Source organism: Elephas maximus, chromosome 10 (genome assembly GCF_024166365.1).
Source record: "Elephas maximus indicus isolate mEleMax1 chromosome 10, mEleMax1 primary haplotype, whole genome shotgun sequence".
NCBI classification, from domain to species: domain Eukaryota; kingdom Metazoa; phylum Chordata; class Mammalia; order Proboscidea; family Elephantidae; genus Elephas; species Elephas maximus.
This window is the reverse complement of record NC_064828.1, coordinates 26,105,425-26,124,975: the sequence shown is the minus strand read 5'-3', so window position 1 is coordinate 26,124,975 and position 19,551 is coordinate 26,105,425. Positions and strand designations below refer to the sequence as shown.

Here is a 19,551-nt window from a genome sequence, read left to right as displayed (position 1 = left end):
CGTTAACTCTATTGTTTTCTGTTCTCTATTTCATTTCTTTTGGCTCCAATCTTTATTATTTCCTTTATTCTGTTGTCTGTGGACTTCTTACGCCATTCTCTTTCTATTTGTTCAAGTTGTGGGAATAATGTTATGCTTTTGGCCTGTTTTTTTTTTTTTTTTTTTTGATGTGTGTGTTTATTGCTGTAAATTGACCTCTGAGCACTACATTTGCTGTGTGCCAAAGCTTTTGGTATGATGTTTTAATTGTCTTTTAATTATAGGAATTTGTTTATTCCTTTTTTGATTTCCTCTTTTATGCATTTGTTTTTAAACGAGTTGCTATTCAGTTTCCACGTATTTGATTTTTCTTTTTCCTTGTTCTTTCTGCTATTGATTTCTACTTTTAAGGTATTGTCATCAGCAATGTTTTGTATTACTCTGGTGTTTTGGATTTTATTGGGGATTGTTTTGTAGCCTAAAATATGGCCTATTCAGGAGAATATGCCATGCACGTTGTAAAAGAACATATACTTTGCTGCCGTTGGGTGGAATGTTGTATATGTGCCTATGAGGTCAATTTGGTTGATTTTACCCTTTAGATCTTGTATCTTTTTGAGTTTCTTCTAGATACTCTGTTTTTTGCCAAGAGTGATTTGTGAAAGTCTCCTATTATTATTGTGGAACTGTCTATTTCTCTTTTCAGAGCTGTTAGAGTTTGTTTTATGTATTTTGTAGCCCTGTTGTTAGGTGCATAGGTATTTATTAAAGTTATGTCTTCTTGGTGGATTGTCCATTTAATCCTTTTATAATATCACTCCTTGTCTTTTTATTGTTGATTTTACCTCAAAGTCTATTCCATCTGAAATTAGTATTGCCACTCCTCTCTTTTTTGTTTGCTTGATATATTTTTTCCATCTTTTGATTTTGAATGTATTTTTGTCTTTGTGTCTCAGCTCTGTCTCTTGTAGACAGCATATTGATGGGTTATGCTTTTTTTCTTTCTTTTTTTTTTAATCCATTCTTGCACTCTTTCTCTTTACAGGTACATTTAAGCCACCTACATTCACTGTGATTATCGATAGGTATGAGTTCATTGCTGTCATATTGTTGTGTTTTTGTGTGTGTGTGTGTAGTGCTGATGTTGTCTCTGTTCCTCTTACTTTCTTGTGCTGAGTTCTTTTTGTTTGTCGGTTTTCTTTTCTTTCAATATTATATATTTTGTGTTTACTGAGACTTTATGTTTTTCTTTTTTATGCTAATGAGTATGCTTATTAGCATTCTTTGTGGTTACCTTGAAATTTACCCTTATCTCTATAGGTTGGAACCATCCTTTTATTACTTAGTGTGATCATTAAAATTGTGTGTACACTTGGCTGGGCCATAATTCTCAGTGATTTGGAAATTATGATGTAGTTTGGCATTCATATAATGATGTGATCACTTCTATGATGAGATTTGATATAATGTGATCACCTCCATGATGGGATCTGCTGTGAGTAGCCAATCAGTTGAAAGGGAGTTTCCTTGGGGGTGTGGCCTATATCCAACATAAGTGGATTGTCTGTCGAAGCTTGTGGGCTTTTGCTTACTCTGGATCCTGCAGTTGGCTCCTGTTCCTCTGACCTCTGGTTCTTGGGGCTTATCTTCAGTCTTACCTGCCAATCTTGGGAATCAGTCTTTGCAACCTGTGAGCAAGAGCCCTGCTGTCTGACCTGCCACTCTTGGGTTTGCCAGCCCTTCTGGCTATGTGAATCAGGAGAAGCCTCCAGCCTGACCTATATATTTGGGATGTTCTAACCTCTACAACCACATAAGCCATTTCTGAGTGGCAGGAGGGCAGGGGCAGTACAGGCCTGGTGCAGTTGTAGGCCTGAGCCAAGGATACTCTAGCTGTCGTGGCACAGTGAGGGTCAGTGAAAATGGTTGATGGCATACAGGGCTAGGTGGGGGGAAGTAAAAAATGAAAAGAGAGAAAAAGAATTTAAAAAAAGGTAAGTGAGCTGGTGGGGGTGAGGTTGACTTGATGGCCTGGTGGCAAAAGGGGGAGCTGGCATATGGGGCTAGGTGAGAGGGAGAAAGAAAAGGAAGAAAGGGTAAGAAATGGCAAAAAGTAATTATCAGCTCCATATAAAAGCTGTTGGTATTTTCATTGGGTTTGCATTAAATTTTTTTTTTTATTAACTTTTATTAAGCTTCAAGTGAACGTTTACAAATCAAGTCAGTCTGTCACATATAAGTTTATATACATCTTACTCTGTACTCCCACTTGCTCTCCCTCTAATGAGTCAGCCCTTCCAGTCTCTCCTTTCGTGACAATTTTGCTAGCTTCCAGCTCTCTCTATCCTCCCATCCCCCCTCCAGACAGGAGATGCCAACACAGTCTCAAGTGTCCACCTGATATAATTAGCTCACTCTTCATCAGCATCTCTCTCCTACCCACTGTCCAGTCCCTTTCATGTCTGATGAATTATCTTTGGGGATGGTTCCTATCCTGTGCCAACAGAAGGTTTGGGGACCATGACCGCCGGGATTCCTCTAGTCACAGCCAGACCATTAAGTCTGGTCTTTTTATGAGAATTTGGGGTCTGCATCCCACTGATCTCCTGTTCCCTCAGGGGTTCTCTATTGTGCTCCTTGTGAGGGCAGTCATCGATTTTGGCCAGGAACCAACTAGTTCTTCTGGTCTCAGGATAATGTAGGTCTCTGGTTCATGTGGCCCCTTCTGTCTCTTGGGCTCTTAGTTGTCGTGGGACCTTGGTGTTCTTCATTCTCCTTTGCTCCAGGTGGGTTGAGACCAATTGATGCATCTTAGATGGCCGCTTGTTAGGGGTTTGCATTAAATTTTAATTAACTCATCAATAGCTGACGTCTTGAACACTAAGAATACGGGGTGTTTTTCCATCTTTTTTAAGTCTACTGATTTGTCTTTCAGAAGTGCTTGGCACTTTTCGTTCTATTTTGAACAGTTCTTATTAAGTTTATTCTTAAGTAGTTTACATATTTTTTCCGCTGTAAATAGATTTTTTCACTTTGTGTTCTAATTACTCTATTTGTACATTAATCATAGTGATTTTTGCATGTTAACATTATATCTTGTCACCATGTTAAATTATTTGACTGTTTGAATTAGTAACATCATTGATTCTCTAGGTATTTCCAGATATACTAACGTCATCACAGAGTCCTGGTGCAGTTGTTAAGTACTCGGCTGCTAACTGAAAGGTCAGTAGTTCAAAACCACCAGCTGCTCTGCAGGAGAAAGATGTGGCAGTCTGCTTCTGTAAATATTATAACCTTGGAAACCTTATGGGACAGTTCTACTCTGTCCTATAGTGTCGCTATGAGTTGGAATTGATTTGTTGGCAACGAGTTTGGTATCATCCCATCTGCAATAGAGGTAATTTTATTTTTTCAAATATTACACCTGTAATTGTTTTTCTTAAGTAATCTTATTGGTTAACACCTTGAAAACAATGTTTATAGCAGTAGAGACAGTGGTTATATGTGCCTTGTTTTGACTTCAGTGGGAATGCCTCTTAGTTTTTCCAACAAGTAAGATGCTAGCTTATGCATGTATGTATATGTGTGTATTTTATTGTTAACGAGGAACTCATTTATTACTATTTTCTTAAGAGTTTTTAATAGAAATTCATGATAGATTTTAATCTAAAATTTTAGTATGGAGAAATTATATAATTTTTCTCTAGAGCTATTAATAGATTATTAATATTGACTCATCCTTGCATTCCTTGTATAAATCTCATTTCCTTATAGTGATTATTTTTCTTAATACGATGATGGGATTAGTTATTTTATTTAGAATTCATGCATAATTGACCATATATAATAATTGCCTATAATTTTATTTTTTGTGTAGTCTTATCAAGTATAGGTATCAATGTTGTGCTTGCTTCATACAATAATTTTCAAATTTTCCTTTATTTTACATACTCTGAAACAATTTATATAGTGTTGGGACTATTTGTACTCTAAGGATTTAGTAGAATTCCCCTGGGAAACTGTTTTGTTCTGGTGCTTTTTTTTTGTGGGAAGATCCTTGATAATGAAAGTACAAAATTTAAGTGTAAATTCTTACAGAAAGCTGTTATGCATCCTGAGAAAAGAAAGGGGTAGTGGTATAACAAACATTTAGTGTTTTAGATCTTGGGTGATACTACCTAAGTATTATAGAGCTTTTAAGTCTCTACTTGTATGTTCTGGAGTCAAAACCAAAAAACCAAACCTGTTGCTGTCGAGTCGATTTCAAATCTTAGTGACCCTATAGAACAGAGTAGAACTGCCCCATAGGATTTACAAGGCTGTAATCTTTATGGGAATTCCAGGTGGCATAGTGATTAAGAGCTTTGCTGCTACCCAAAATGTTGGCTGTTGGAATCCACCAGCCACTCCTTGGAAACCCTGTGGGAGAGCTCTGCCCTGTTCTATAGGGTTGCTATGAGCCAGAATGGACTCGACAGTGAGTTTGATTTTTGGTAACCTTTACAGAAGCAGACTGGCACACCTTTCTCCCACAGATTGCCTGGTGAGTTCAAACAAGCCACCTTTTCCTTAGCAGCCTAGCATTTAACCACTGTACCACTGGGTCTCCTTTTGGAGTTGGGGGTAGGGGGGGACTGTATTTGCTTGAGCTTTGTGTTGTCACTTGTTTCTAATTAGACAAATATAACTTTTTATTTTTGTTTTTTGTTTTGGGGAACATGCTTAATAAGTTCTTCTTCATTCCAAGATAATTGAAATGCTCACTCTGTATATTTGTAGTTCTTTATTGTTTTTAAAAATTCTCTGTTCTGCAATTTATGTAGGTGTAAGATATAAAATCTAAATTTCCCTTTAAAAACTCATTAACCAGTTATTTCAACACAATTTATTAAATGATTTGTCATCTCCAAAATGATTTGAGAGGCCAAATATCTAATGAGTCACTTATTGAATTCTATTATATCTCAGATACATTGCTATACTTGCTCCTTTGATATACCTTTGAATTTTGGAGACATAACCACATGATAGCTTTATATCATGTTGTTTTTGCCCTTACAAAATGGTCTGTATTTTTCTTGTATTTTTCTTCTTCAGGCTGAAATTTAGGATCATTTTTGTCAAGCTCTCCAAAATCCTGTTGAATATTTGTGTTATTTAAGTTTATATATCAAGAAAACAAAACAAACAAACAACAAAAAAAAAAACAGTTTCCATTGAGTCAATTCCAGCTGTTTAAGAAAAAATAATATTTTTCAGTATCATTTCTGGCTATTCAGTACTATAAGGAGACCTGGTGGTGCAATGGTTAAAGTACTAGGCTACTAACCAAAAGGTAGGCAGTTTGAACCTACCAGCCACTCCGTGGAACAAAGATGTGACAGTCTCCTCCAGTAAAGATTACAGCCTTGGAAACCCTATGGGGAGAGTTCTACTTTGTAATACACAGTTGCTATGTCAGTACTATGCTATGTCTTTCTATTTACTCAAATTATTTATGTCTTTGAGTAAAGAGCTTTCATTTATTTATAAATGTCCTCTTTGCTTTTTAAAATTAGTTGTATTTTTTAGTTTTGGCTGTTAATGCTGGTCAACACAATCAGGCAAAAACGTGGATATATGCTATCATGTTTGTCAATCAAACTTTGTATAAATATTTAGTCAAAGCAATAAGAGAAGAAAAAGTAGTTGCTGAATTTTGTGAAAGTGAAAATTAAGTTACTGTTATTTGCATATGATGTGATCCCTAACACTTTCTTGACTCTTTCAGTTTTTTCATACGGAACATTTCTAAGTGTATTCTCTCTTACTGAATGTTTCATGAGTTCTTTCTTTTTCATTGTTCTTAAAGGTTTTCCTATCAACCTCATGTTGAATATTTTATTTTAACTAAATCTCAGACAAAAAAGTACTCAGACTCTCTATCCCGTTTTGATGCTTCTGTAATAGTTAAAAACATACCTGAAGAACAAGTTCTAGCAACTAGTGTAGTTTTCAGGAACTGACACGGTTTTACCTTGTACACCTCTACTTTGCTATTGTTCTGGCTTTATCCTAATTTAACTGCCTAAATATACCATCCAAGCAAATACAACACAAGAAAAATGAATTCCCCCAGACTGCCTTGTTAATCACAAGTCTTCCTGCCTTAAATTGCATTTATTGTACTTTGCTTGTGAAACTATATCTCTTAAAATATATGGCCTATTTCTAACCTTCTCTTAATTTAGGCCAAAACATTTCCTGAAATTTTAGTTTCTATGATTGTTTCTCTATCAGAGCACATTTGGAAGGCAAAGAGTGGGATGCTTGTTCAAGCTCCCTGAGCCAGGGAAAGAGCTGTGAATTTCTCCATTGATCTCTTTTTCATGAGGTATTCTAGGGGATGCCATGGACTAAAATCTAGGGATGTTTTTAAAATAATTAATTCAGCATTATTTGATTAGTATTCAGTGCCTATTCTCCCAAGAATTTGGAATACATTATATATGAGTACTATTGACACTTTATTTCTGCATGTTCATGTGCACTTAGTAAGAATTTGGAAGAAGCTGAATTGATTTTCAACCACTTAGAACGGAACATGGGCTCAAATTTTTTGAAGATGTTTATGTTAAACCAAGCTCTCTACAAACACGCATTTGTTCTGATATTTCCTCTGGGGTCAATCCAAAGAATTTATGTCTTAAGCTCTCTCTGAGTCTTTTCATCCCCAAGTTAAACACAGGTCTTCAGAAGTTTATGGAGGGATACCTCATAGACTTCATGGATCACTGAAGAAGAAGTTTGCTTTTTTTTTTGTATTAAAAAGCAATTCTGTTTTCTTCACTTTACAAAATTCAAGTATGCCTTTGAGAGTACAATATGTGGATAATTTTAGAAGGACAAATTTCTGAAAGATGTGTGTTGGAGATCAGGCTGAAAGAAAAAATGAAATAAAATCAAACACTATTGGCCGTAAAACATTTAATTTGTTAAATAAGGCTGGCACTTTAAAAGAATCATTACAGGAGCATGAGACTATGAGGAGGAATGTTGCCTATATATTAAAACACAGTTTAGTTCATTACATATTCACTTAATATTTACTTTGCATCATTGCCTTTGGGCAATATTGTGATTAGTGGAAGAAAATTCTTGCCCTCTTGGACCTTACCATCTAGTGAAGGAGCCAAAATGTTCATATATAAAAGGATAATTGCCTGTGCAAGACAGTATATGTTACATTCTAGGGGAAAGGTATAGACAAGTGTTTGGGACTTGAAAGATGGAAGAGTCAATAATAGGTTGGTTTAGGGAAAAAAGGACTATTTCTCTGTAGTTCATCATTTTATTCCTGGTGTGTTGTGTGGGGTCTGATGTGAAGTAGATATTAATTAAACACATGTAGAAGGCAATGAATACAATTTAAAAACATAGTTTAGAATTAAAGAGTAAGGACTTAAGGCCCTCTTTGCATCCATAGGTAATTTGATCAAGTAATTTATCCCATATTAACATAGGATTTGGACACATGTCTATTTTCGTAAGGGTTCAGCATCTCTAAATGATACAGTCCTTTGAAACAGTAGAATAGGAAGCATTCATTATACTTTAAAAAAAAGAGGGGATAATATCACAGAACATAACGTTTTCCACTCAAAAAACTTCTAAGTGTAATTAGTTATTTCCCACACTTGTTCGGAGCAACTTAAAAGTTGCATTTCTGTGCTTCTTGAGTGAGCAGATGTAAACTTTTTAAATTACTCCCTCATGACTTTGATTCCCACCTGGTTGCCCCAGGCCTCCAGAGAATTGATTTTCTTAGTTACAACCCACAGTGCTAGTTAGCTCATTGTTACATCAGAGCAGGGATTAATGTATACCAAAATGTAGAAGATGAAGCCCTCTGTTGTGGATGGGGGAAGATTTGGCACCTTCCACTCCGTCCCTATACTCCTTGACTGCACAAAGACTGGCACAATAATTGGTAGGTGGAAGGATGATGCTATAATGTGCACATAAACAACTCCATTTTTGAGACAATGGAGTGAATATAGTGATGGGACTAGCTATGTTAAATAATCAGAGGACAGTTGTAAGAAGCAAAAAGCCTTAGGTAAGGTCTTCAGGAAACACAGATCTGCAGAGCAGGTCTTAATGATGGAGTTGGTGCACAAACTCTTTATTCTTTTATCTGATCTGCACAGCTAGAGCATTTTAAACCCAAAGGCTGAACAGGATTTCAACAAGACACCTTGGACATCTCATACTTTTAGAAAGAGCCATTCTTGTCTCAAACAGAGAAGGCTGTTTTTACTTATGGATCTTCAGAGAGTACTAAGTCCTTTAAAAAAGCCTCCAAAAGTTTGAGTCCTGTCATTCCTGAAAGGAAGTCAGGAAAACCCCAAGATCTTCAGTATTTCTTGTGATGAGTCTTCAGGATGGACACAGGAAAAGGGTGGGGGAAGTGGGGCCTGAGATGTTTCACTTTGAAGGGATACGAGTAGGTAAGTAGTATATAACTTTGAAAGTAAAGGAAAAAGAAACATAAAAGCAAGGAAACATTTCCTTGAAATTAAAGTGGGTAAAAAAGAGGCATTTTAAAAAGAGGGTTCCAGTGGAAAGCGGGGATGGTTGCATAACACGATGAGTATAATTAATGTCACGAATTGTACATGTAAAACATGTTGAAAGGGCAATTTTTTTATATATATGTATATATATACACACATACATACATATATATATACTTATCACAATAAAAAACATAAATTTAAAAAGGAGATTACAGGAAATGAAATCAGGAACTGTGAAACAGAGTCAGGAAAAATTAAATTTAATTGATACAACAATTAGATTTGGAAGTCTTTGATTATTCTTCTTTCAAAGCCATTTATTCATTCATTTAAAAACACATTTTTTTCCTCTATTCATTCATTCAGTAAACACGTATTGAAGATCGATAGTGAGCTAGGAGTGGTTTAGGCACTGGATATACAAAGATACGCAGACATGCTCCATAACCTGAAGGTGCTCAGAGTTTCTGTCGTATTTTGGTCAAATAGAAACTGAGAAATTACAATGCAAAGAGTAAAGTTTTTACTGGAGATGTGAACAGAGAACTGTGGGGACACCAATGACACTTCTGTAAAATTTCAGGGGTTTGGAAAAGGAGGGTTTGTGAGAGTAGCTGGAGGTTTTAGTAACAGTGATTTATCAGCAGCTACACACATTTTTTACACACACATAGGATTGTGGTTTGAGAAAATGGGAGGAGATGTTGGTGTTTATAAATCAGGTGTTCTTGTCCTCTTCTTCACGTTGCTTCCTGGGAGTGTTTTTAGTCTCACATATCCAAGGAGAATAGTGGGGAGTGTAAACAGACATTAAGGTGCAATATTTTGGAGATCAGGAGACTGTCCTAGGATGATACTACTCTACTCTACCCATTGACGTTGAGTTGATTCCAACTCATAGTGACCCTATCAGGCAGAGTAGAACTGCCCCATAGAGTTTCCAAGGAGCACCTGGTGGATTTGAACTGCCAACCTTTTGGTTAGCAGTTATAGCTCTTAACCACTACGCCACCAGGGTTTCCGTCTTAGGATGATAGGTTCTGTATTTAATTCTCTACTTTGCAAGGGGAACCTCTATAATAATAATAATTTATTAAGTGTATACTATGTATACTATGTATCATGTATTTTTCTGAACTTTACATGCATTATCTTATTAATCCTCTCAAAACTCCCTATGAGGTAGGTAGTATTATTGTCCCCATTACGCAGAAGGGTGATAGAGGCAGAGAGTTGGGTGTGTTACCCATGGTTACACAGCTAGTGAGTGGTTCAGCTGTGGTTAGAGCCAAGGCATTCTTGCTCCATGTCTAAGTCTATTACAAGAGAAACACTGAAGCAGCAACTGAATGCTTGAAATACTCTCATGCTGAGATCGGCCCTTCTCTGATCCTAATGCTTTGGTCTTGCTAGCCAACTGTGGGGAACAGTGTTACATGAAATCAAGATAATTACTACATCTGGGTATTTTCTGCTACTGGTTTATTTATGAGACTGTGGGTCCCAGGGTCTTCATATAACCATCCATATGGTGAGGGTGTTTTCATATACTATCTCTTCAATATTTCACACAATAAGATAGATGAGCTTGGTATTTTAAGATTAGGAAAAAATCAAGTTATTTCTCTCATGGGTTGTACATATTCAACGACGTTTATGTTATTGTCTCTCCACATTCTTAGGCACATTGTTCTTAATTTACCTTTTGGAAAGGTTTGCTCTCAATCCACCTTTATTTTCATAGAATCAGAATTTTACAGCTAGCACATTGCTTAAAATTTTAGTAAAAATCTCTCATGTTACTAGGAAGAAACTGCTGTAGAGGAAGGTTGAGTAACCTTCTCAACATCACAAAGGTTTTGGTGGCTGAGCTATGATAAGAATCCAAGTCTCTCAATTTTGTTCAGTGCTTCTTAGGAGTCAAACAAATATCACACACTTTCAGAGAATTCAATTCTTTCTGAAGACTTTGAGAAAATTGAAAAAAAAGTTTTAAAATATATGTGTATGTATCTGTATGAAAAATTTATGCCTCTTAAAGGTAAAATATAAGTATTAAAATAATGACTTTGCTATGTGATTCCTTTCCCTACTGTTTTAAATATATATACATATATATGTGTGTGTGTATATATATATATATATTTATATGTTTTTAATTGTGCCCTAACATACAACCAACTGGGGTAGGAGGGTCCCTGGAAATCAACCTCTTATGTCCTGATATTTAAGAAAATCTAACACCTTCCTACCACACTAACTCACATTCTCCATTTCCCTCACAACCCAGCTGGCATATATCAGTGTTCTGTCTGAGCTTTTCTAGAACCCAGTAAGGCTAAAGCTCCACCACAGCCTTGGCCATGATCCCCTTGATCAGCTGGATTGAAAGGCAAAAAGGTAGCTCCTTTCTCTGGGGAGGGATTTTTGATAAATCACTGCTTGAAGGAATCTATAAACCTTTTAAATATTTTTGTCTTTTAAAACTATATTTTCCATTTTAATTTGAATGAATATCCCATTGATGGCAATGTAGTCCCTAGAGATGGACTGTTTTCATCCTCAGAAGAAATACAAGACTGTTACAGCTTCCTTTTCCTTCATTATTTTCCTTCCATTTTCCCAGCTTCTCAGCCTTAGCTTAATTTCTCTTTTTGATGTTATGGGCGTGCGTTCTGAAAGCATTTCACTCAGTTGTGAATTTCTTTGATTATCAAGAGGGGCTAGGCCGAGTGACTTTACTCCCCGGGGTCACTGGCTTCTTTATCTACATCTTTTTTTAAGGGAAGAGAATGGACAATGGTATGGATGATACCTAATCTTTTTTAAAAGCCTCTTGTATGAGTGTAACCCAGTATCTCTTGACTTTTTGAATCTTTTACTATTTCAGGGTCATGTTTGACAGCTTCCCTAGACACCTCAAACTGACAAGATAATGATTTTCCTTGTGGCTGCTCAGAGCTTGCTCAGACACATGAGTGAACATTGTATTAAGGAAGCAATTCTAAACACATTTTTGTTTTTACCAAAACTTTGGTTCCCCTGAAGACAGTTCACAGTTCACACAGCTGCAGGGAGAACTCTGTACTCCTAGGTATCTCCATAGTCATCCTCTAGACAGTATATCCCTGTAGATCAAGCACAGAGGGGGAATTCATTCAGTGTTTTTAAAGAGAGGCAAGTTTGCATCCAGAAACCTGGTAGGAGTGGTTGGGTGGATGTGGACTGAAGTAAAACCCCTTGACCAACTTCTTGAGCTGCTCCAGGAGTATTAAATGGCCCCTCCTTAATGGTAGCCTTGGGAAGATACCCTTAGTTCTCCAAGGATGGTTTATCTCCCCCAAGAATTCCCTGCAAACATAACTTTTGTTCTAAATTTTCTTGGTACAATTTCCAACCTTCCTTAGGCTGTGGCAAAGCTTGTCTAAAGATGTATAGTAGAATGAGTCACATTTTATTATGCACCTAGAATGTGCTGGATAAACATCACTCTAGACACAGAACATTAAAAAAAAAAAAAAAAGACAAGCTAAATTTAAAAAACTGACATATGGAACTCAAATTCCAGCTGACTTGTATGAGAATAACAATATGTAACCTAACACCAAATCCAGCCTGTTACGTCTCTTAAATATTTCTAAACAGACTATTCATTTCTCTAGTTATTGCTATATTTTTAATACAACCGATCATTATCTTATTCCTGCAAACCTGTCCCACTCCAATTTGTTTTCCACATAACAACCAGAGTGATATTTCTAAACTACAAATCTTATTAAGCTACTCCTCTGAATTTTATTCTAAAATATTGGAAGCTGTGAAAATCCAGTTTTCTTATTGTGAGCTGAATTACTTTGTGTTTGGCTATCTCTTGGTTCTATGCTTGTGCTGCTATCAATCTCAGTTCCTCTAATGGTTTCTAAAGCTCTTTCCTGCCACAGGGCCTTTGCTTTTGCTGTTCTCTGTTAAAATGACTGTCAGTTCCGTATGTTTTTGGAGTTGGTTCTGACTCATAGTAAACTTATGTCAGAGTAGGTAGAACAAAACATTGGCCAGTCCTACATTATCCTCGCAATACTAAAACAAGTCAAATCCATTGTCATCAAGTTGATTCTGACTCATAGTGACCCTATAGGACAGAGTAGAACTTCCCCATAGAACTTCTTAGGCTGTAAATCTTTACTGAAGCGGACTTCCACATCTTTCTCCTGTGGAGCGGCTGGTGGGTTCAAACCACTGACCTTTAGGTTAGCAGCTGAACTTTTAACCGCTGCACCACCAGGGCTCCTTCTCACAACAGTAGGCATGTTTAAACCCGTTGTTGCAGCCACTGTGTCAATCCATCTTGTTGAGATTCTTCCCCTTTCTCATTCACCCTCCACTTTACTGAGCATGATGTCCTTCTCTAGGGATTGGTCCATCCTGATAACACGTCCAAAGTACATGAGACAAAGGCTCTCCATCGTTGCTTCTAAGGAGCTTTCTGGCTGTACTTCCTCCAAGACAAATTTGCTTGTTCTTTTGGCAGACCATGGTGTAGTCAATATTCTTCACCAACATCATAATTCAAATGTGTCAACCTTTCTTCAACCTTCCGTTTTCATTGTCTCCACTAAATGTCAACGAGTTTGGTTTTCTGGTTTGGAAGTGATTAAAAACACCATGGCTTGGGTCAGGCACATGTTAATTCTCAAAGTGACATCTTTGCTTTTCAAGATTTTAAAGAGGTCTTTTGCACCAGCTTTGCCTAATGAAATACATTGTTTGATTTCTTGACAGCTGCTCCCATGGTCATTGATTGTTGATGCAAGTAAAATGAAATCCTTGACAACTTCGATATTTTCTCTGTTTATCATGATGCTGCCTATTGGTTCAGTTGTGAGGATTTTTATTTTCTTTATTTTGAGGTGTAGTTCATATTGAAGGCTGAGTCTTTGATCTTCATCAGTAAGTGCTTCAAGTCCACTTTCAGCAAGCAAAGTTGTATCATCTGAGTGGGGTTCAGTTCCCTGATGGAAGCCAGATCAGTATACAAGGTATTAGATGACAGACCAATTTTCCAAGTTGGCAAGACTTCCAAACAAAAATGGTCTAGAGAGAACAGACTGTATCTCAGATTATCAGTCTAAAATTTGGTTAAACTTAGAAGTAACTGCACATATTTCTTACTATGGCAGATGTTTTGGGAAGGATTAGTGCACTGCTGAGTTTCATTAAAAAAAGAGAATTTTATAGCATTAAGAAATTGAGATTTGGGTTTCAAATATGTGACACACTTCATATGGCTTCAGTGTTTCTAATGTATAGGATCATTACACTCTCTTCTGAGTTTATCAAACATAAAGTGGGGCAATCAAATGTACCCTAAAGCAATCTCTTCATGACTGAGAATATTTGATGATTTTGAAAGCATTAATATAACTTTAGTTAAATGCTAGTTCCCTGGGTGGTGCAAGCAGTTTGTGATTGTCTAATCTAAATGTTGGTTGTTCTTCAATTTCACCCCACAGGGCCAGGGAAGAAATGCTTGGCAATCTACATCTGTAAATTTTATGGCCAAGAAAACCCTATGGAGCAGTTCTATTTTGTATCATGTGGGGTCTCCATGAGTTAGAATCGACTCAATGGTAACAGGTTGCTATATGCTACTTGGAGTAGTTATTGCTTCTTTATCTTTTTTTTATAGCTATTACTATGAAAAAAGCAAAGTGAAGAAATGGAACCTGCAAATTACACCAGGGTGACAGAGTTTGTTCTCACTGGCCTATCCCAGACTCGGGAGGTGCAACTGGTCCTATTTGTTATATTTCTGTCCTTCTATTTGTTCATCCTTCCAGGGAATGTCCTTATCATTTGCACCATCAGACTTGACCCCCATCTGACCTCACCCATGTATTTCCTATTGGCTAATCTGGCCTTCCTTGATATTTGGTACTCTTCCATCACAGCCCCTAAAATGCTAGTGGACTTCTTTGTAGAGAGGAAGATAATTTCCTTTGGAGGATGCATTGCACAGCTCTTCTTTTTGCACTTTGTTGGGGCCTCAGAGATGTTCCTGCTCATGGTGATGGCATTTGACCGCTATGCTGCTATCTGTCGCCCCCTCCACTATGCTACCATCATGAATCGACATCTCTGCTGTATTCTGGTGGCTCTTTCCTGGATGGGTGGCTTTGTCCATTCTATAATACAGGTGGCTCTCATTGTTCGACTTCCTTTCTGCAGGCCCAATGAGTTAGACAGTTACTTCTGTGATGTCACAGAGGTTGTTCGAATTGCCTGTGCCAACACTTTCCCAGAAGAACTAGTGATGATCTTCAGCAGTGGTCTGATCTCCGTGGTGTGCTTCATTGCTCTGCTAATGTTCTATGGCTTCCTCCTGTCCATGCTCAAGAAACACTCAGGCTCAGGTGAGAGTACCAACAGGGCCATGTCTACCTGTTATTCCCACATCACCATTGTAGTGTTAATGTTTGGGCCATCCATCTACATTTATGCTCGCCCATTTGATTCTTTTTCCTTAGATAAAGTGGTGTCTGTGTTCCACACGATGATATTCCCTTTACTTAATCCCATCATCTACACCTTGCGAAACAAGGAAGTAAAGACAGCCATGAGGAAGCTGGTCAACAGATATATTTTATGTAAAGAGAAGTGAAAGATAAATAGTATAGTTTATAACCCTCTTGATTATCATTGATTTCCAAAGTAGGAAACGTTTGCAGTAGTAATAATGCTGCTTTCACTACCTCCTTTCATCAGAGATCTTAAAATATCACTATATTATTCCTATATTTGCTGAAAAAACAAAGACATTAAAATGCAATTAAGTTTACTTGCACCCACTTTGAAATTTCTGGCAGATCATCATTAAACTTTCAGATGTAACAATATGCCCTAAAACACACATTTTCAGTAATTGTTTAAGTAACTACCCTGGGAGAGGCTCTGTGAGGAGAGTGTGTGTTGAGATATAATAAGATAAATAAGACATAGGCGACATGCCAACTATAAATATGAAGTAAATGAGCCAGCATATGAATGTGACTAGCTTCAAGTGATTAAATTAAGTATTGATGTCATGTCTCAATCTTGTCCTAGTGGGATGGTGTTTGGAGAACCTGGAAGAATAGTTTATCTATTTTTTCTTTTATTTCTTTCTCTTTTTAGAATTAATCATGGAAAGTGAGGGCTCATTTATATGAACAATTTCAACCCTTATTTTAGGTGGTAGGTACTCAATAGTATTGGTAACAGAACTCAAGATTTGGACACATTCTGGAAACAATTTTTATGAGTTCACAGTGGAGTGTAATTTGGTTGATTCCTAAGACCACTTTCTTTTTCCACAGATAGCCTCCAGCCAGCTAGAGGTTTTTATAGCCAATGTCCCCCTACATCCTCCAGGGTCAAAGCAGGCTTGGGAAGAAGGGGTTCTAGGTTGGCTGGGATTGGTAAATACCCAACTGTGTAATTTTTTTTTTTAATTATTATATCCTTTGCCACATTGTGTGTTTTCTGCTTCTCATGGTAAAATTGAATTAGTAGGCTGCTAGTTTTGTTAGCACTATAATTCAGAGTTCTTTCTCCCATACCATTTTTTTAGTACATATGGAAAAAATCTAGAAGTATTGATTTGCATGATACTCTAGTTGATTGTTTATTTGTAATCAATTTCCTATTCCCTGACACTAAGAACCCAATTACTGACTGTGTTTCAAAATGTGAAAGGTAGATTTGAACATTTGAGTTTATAGGGTATATTTATTTAGTTAAATTAACTTTTCAGTTCAACCTGGGGGGTATACTCATTAAAAGACTGGAACACTTCGTGTGAATTGAGTGTTAGTATCTTATTTTATTTGATGAGGTCACTTGACTCCATTTTGAGAGAAATAGATTCCTGCCAGTGTCAAGAATAAATATATATGAATGAATTATAAGAACAACCCTAGGGTTGCTATTTACCTATTAAAAAAACATAGAGATTCTATTTATTAATAGTATGGGAGATAATTTGTTCCAGGCCCAGTGCACCCCAGGTACACAGAATGGATTGATGGTGCATAGAATTTCTTCTTTGATTTGGGAATTTTTTTCCCTATGATGACCTTCTACCATCCTCAATGCTATGGTGACTTTTCTTCTAGGAACCTAAAGGCCTGGATTGGGGTTATGATTCCTGAATTTTGAGTTGACTGGCCATCACCTGGAAATGAATAAAATGGTAGACTTCTCCAATATTCTACAACAGAGCATGAATACAAAAGATATACACGGAAATAATAATAAAGATAACTTACATTTCTAGACATCATGTTACCCCTTGTCATCTCTCTATATATGGATCAGCAAATGTCTGTTCATTTTGTCATTTATCTCTAATCTAGCTAAGATTAACGTTCACGGGGAAGAGACCACTGACTTGATATGATCTTCAAACACCAGTGCACTGCTACTGTTATTGTTAGGTGCTATTGAGTCAGTTCTGGCTCATAGAGACCCTATGTACAACCGAACAAAACACTGATACTGCTACTACGAAGGGATATTTGTTGAAAAAGATTCAGGTAGAAATAAAAAGAAAAAAGAAACATATCAAAACCAGAACTGTGATGATTAATTGCTTAATTAAAATATCTGAAATTAGGAACTAATATAGAAGAAGAAATAAGGAAAGTTTGGCACTAGTAAACAGTGATCTAGCCTGATTCCTGGAGGATATGATTACAATAAAAGTTTAGATAGAAGTTCTCAACTGGGGCAATTTTACCAGAGGGCATTTGACAATGTCTGTAGACACTTTCAGTGGCCACAACTTGGGGGTGGGGTGTTTCTGGCATCTAGTAGCATCCTGGTAGAACCAAGGATGCTGCCAAACATCATACAGCACACAGGAGAGTCCCCACTGTCCCCTTACCCCCAAGAAAAAAATTGTACACTGAGAAATGTCAATAGTACCAAGATTGAGGAAACCCTGGCTAAGACATTAAGTGGAGAAAAGGCAGACTAGTGTAGAAGAAAGAGATATTAACCAACAACTTCATGCATAATCGTTTCCTCCTCATGCGACTCTTCCCTTTTTCCTCTCCTTTACTTCTAAAAGAAAGCCTGGTGGCATAGTGGTTAAGAGCTATGGCTGCTAACCCAAAGGTCAGCAGTTGAATCCACCAGCCGCTCCTTGGAAGCCATATAGGCAATTCTACTCTGCCCTATAGGGTCGCTATAAGTTGAAATCTACTTGACAGCAACAGGTTTGATTTTTTTTTTTTCACTTCTAAATGTCTTTTAACCTTTTTTGTGTGTGTTTCAGTCTCTCGTTTCTTCTTCCTTCCAAAGCCTCTGTTGAGCTTCTATTTGCAATATTGGCAATCTCTGGATTGATTAATCCAGAGTTAGTAGTTAAGAGTTAAAATCTTTAACTCCAGATTGTGGTTAATACTCTCAGTTACTCACGGACTTGTCTGAGATTTTAGAACCCGAGTTCAACTCACCTCATGGCATCTTTGCTAATCTCAAAATTAACGGAATGAACTTTACCACGACATCAGAGAAAAGCAGCTTTATTATTCAGACAAAAATAAAATTCTTCTGTTTTTTAATTATTAAAATAACACATGGTTATTAACATTTTAAAATATATAATTGTATAAGGAAGAGAATAAATGTCACTGGAGACCTTTCTCCCCAGGGATGTGAGTTTTCTTTTAACAAGTTTTGTAGTGGTTCCATCCACCCAACTCCACTGGAAGCAGGCCAGTTGACCAACAGTGCTTTGCTCCACAAGAAAATGAATTGTTATTAAATAAATGGAGGTGGGAGGAGGAGCAAAATCTACAAAATTCTTCAGACAAGCAAGTGTAACTGTTGGATTTTATATCCCGTAAAACTGGCTTTCAAAATAAAGGTTACAAAGTTTTAAACATGCAACAAAAAATCTGGGAACGTTGTTTCCAACGACCTTTTGAAGAAACTATCAGAGAATATACCTCAACCAGCCATGTGAAAACTGAGAAACTACGACAAAAGGCTGGGTGCTGAAAATTAAATATATTAAACTATAAACCTAAGACTAAACTAAGATAAAGATTCACATGACAGAGCAGCATGTAATTGTTCTATGCTGTGACGATGCAGACGCTATAGAACTCTACTCCGTTTCCATCTGGTGGTACATTAGATAACTTTAGCCACCCTCTCACTGAAAACAAATACACATGTTGGATAAAAGACTGAAAAAACCCTTTGAAATGCTTTGAAGATCTGATCAAAAAAAAAAAAAGTACAGAATACTGAGAGTCTAAAAAAGCAAATAAAGTTAGAAATTCAGAGGAATAAACGGCAAACAGAAACCAGCTTTTACTGAGAAGATGTATGTTTCTGTTTCTAAGGCCACAAGAGGTGATGGTGAGGGGAGAGGAGACAAACTCCAAGGCTCATCCAAGGATATATTCCACAACAAGCTGAAGCTTTGTATGTTGCTACTGAAATAAGTATGAGGTTAGCCAGTTTTTTCCCTTTGCATTTTATATATACGTGCATGTGTATTACATATTATATATATTTACCTAGAGGCCTGTGAGAATTTTTCTTTATCTTAAAGTCCTATATTTTTATTAGGATATATCTCAGGGTTGACCATTCTGGACAGTTTTTTTCTCAATATTCAATTTCTTTACTTCAGGAAATAAAATATTTATGGTTTTAAATATTGTTTTTTTTCCCCATACTATTATGGTTGATTTCAAATGATGTAGAATAGCAAAAAGAATCTTGAAAAGGAAGAACAAAGTTAGAGGACTTCCACTACCTCATTTCAAGGCTTATTATAAAGCTACATGAGTTAAGAGAGTGTGATATAGATGTAAGAATAAACAAACAGCTCAAAGAAACAGAATAGAGTGTGCAGAAAGTCTCAAATATATAGCAAATTGATTTTTGACAAAGAGACCAACGTGAATGAGTGGGAAAGAAAAGTCTTTTAAACGAGTGATGTCAGAGCAACTGAATA

General features: G+C 36.7%; 1 protein-coding gene across 2 annotated transcripts; it reads left to right on the top strand.

Moving 5' to 3' along the window:
• Positions 1-14,256: 14,256 nt before the first annotated feature.
• LOC126083926 (olfactory receptor 4M1-like) lies at positions 14,257-16,761 on the top strand. Of its 2 annotated transcripts, XM_049898021.1 has the most exons (2): positions 14,257-14,950; positions 16,691-16,761. In XM_049898021.1, exons 1-2 carry the CDS (start codon positions 14,257-14,259, stop codon positions 16,696-16,698), a joined length of 702 nt encoding a protein of 233 aa, XP_049753978.1. In that variant the 3' UTR covers positions 16,699-16,761. The 2 variants fall into 2 exon arrangements, with proteins under 2 accessions (XP_049753978.1, XP_049753977.1); XM_049898020.1 differs by lacking the exon at positions 16,691-16,761 and having other exon boundaries at positions 14,257-15,198.
• The last annotated feature ends 2,790 nt before the right edge of the window (positions 16,762-19,551 follow it).